This window comes from Mus pahari, chromosome 10 (genome assembly GCF_900095145.1).
Source record: "Mus pahari chromosome 10, PAHARI_EIJ_v1.1, whole genome shotgun sequence".
NCBI lineage: Eukaryota > Metazoa > Chordata > Mammalia > Rodentia > Muridae > Mus > Mus pahari.
In genome coordinates, this window is record NC_034599.1 from 74,254,564 (window position 1) to 74,256,034 (window position 1,471).

At 42.4% G+C, this 1,471-nt stretch overlaps 1 protein-coding gene across 3 annotated transcripts in view; it reads right to left on the bottom strand.

Annotated features, from left to right (window-relative positions):
- The window catches only part of Col12a1 (collagen type XII alpha 1 chain), a 121,880-nt gene that overhangs the window by 57,692 nt on the left and 62,717 nt on the right, over window positions 1-1,471 (bottom strand). For all 3 annotated transcript variants that reach the window (XM_029542915.1, XM_021207140.2, XM_021207141.1), the window contains 2 exons: window positions 853-992; window positions 119-251 (listed from right to left, as the gene is read on the bottom strand). In XM_029542915.1, the coding sequence (XP_029398775.1) occupies window positions 119-251; window positions 853-992 (273 nt within the window). The remainder of the gene's footprint in view (window positions 1-118; window positions 252-852; window positions 993-1,471) is intronic.

The window sequence follows — 1,471 nt, forward strand, 5'->3', positions numbered from 1 at the left end:
CCTGCCTCTGCCTCCCGAGTGCTGGGATTAAAGGCGTGCACCACCACGCCCGGCGTAGCTCATTTCTTAACATTTAATTTTGAACTATCAAAATCTTATTTAAACGTTAAACACCTACGTGTGCGCTCGGTGCCACTCAGGTCCTCGCTTTCAGACTCATCGGGATAGATGGCGGTGATGGAGACTTCATATGGAGTGTTGGGGTTCAGATTTTCAAACACCAAGGTATTTTCATCTCCATTTAAGATGGTCTTAGACAAAAAAAGGAAAAAAATCACATGCACATTAAATCAATAATCCATTTAGATCACACATATGTGCTGACGGGTGAACGCTCTTCTGCACCACTATAAGTACCTGAGCCCAAAGCCACTTGTCAAAGATGATTTTTATCTGTAAAGGAATGGGGTGCTTTGAATAAGAAAAGTCTGCCATAGGCTTGGGCATTCGAATACTCGGTTCTCAGTTGATAGTGCTGCTTGGAGAGGCCGAAGTGAGGTACAGCCTTGCTGGAGGAAGTACATCACGGAGGCGGGCTTTAAGAGCTTACATATCACCTTGCTCCACTTCTAATTTGCTCCTAGCTTGCAGTTGAAGACATGATCCCCCAGCTTCCTGCTCTGGCTGCCATGTCTGTCTGCTGCCTGTGCCCCCTCACCATAATGCATTCTTAGCCCTCTGGAGCATTAAGCCCAAATCAGCTCTTCTGTCCATGGGTTGCCTAGGCCATGGTGCTTATCACAACAGAAAGCCACTGATACACAGAAATAATCTGTATTTTAGCTGGGCTTTCGTATAAGCAAATGGAAAGAGAATGGGACATAAGGGAAAGAGGGAGAGAGCTAATATTACCTCCATCTTGTCTGGGTTTCCAACAGGTGCCCAAGTTATTCTGTAAAGAGACACATCTGAAGCTCCATGATCCCAGGTTCCCCTGAAACTCTCCGGTGTGACTTCAGTAAACTGTAGGTTGGTTGGGGCTGGAACACGCCCTATCATAAGAAAAAGCAAGACTGTGTTTCAGTGGGAACTATGAATTCCATTTAATATAATTAAAATGTTTTATTTTTAAAAATATGGTAAAAAAAACCTGCCAAAACATAGCATTAAAATGAAATATTTTATCAGTTTATCTCATTTGAAAAACAACATAGGACAAGCAGAGTATGGTTATAATATATAGATTACGAAAATATGTAAAATGCATAGGTCTGCTAAAATGATGATCTTTTAAAAGTACTGTTCAGTAATTCTTTTCTATTGGTGTGGTTCCCAAACTTTTTGTATACCAATACTTTAAGGATCTCGTGTAGCAGCAATATACAAAGTGCAAACTGTGACCTGCAGGTGGGCAGCTCATGGTCCTCACCCAGTCTGTCAGTGACCCCAGAGATCCAACGATTCTCATTAAAAGATATTGCATCAAACACTGAAGTGGACGCTCACAGCCAGCTATTGGGTGGAACACAGG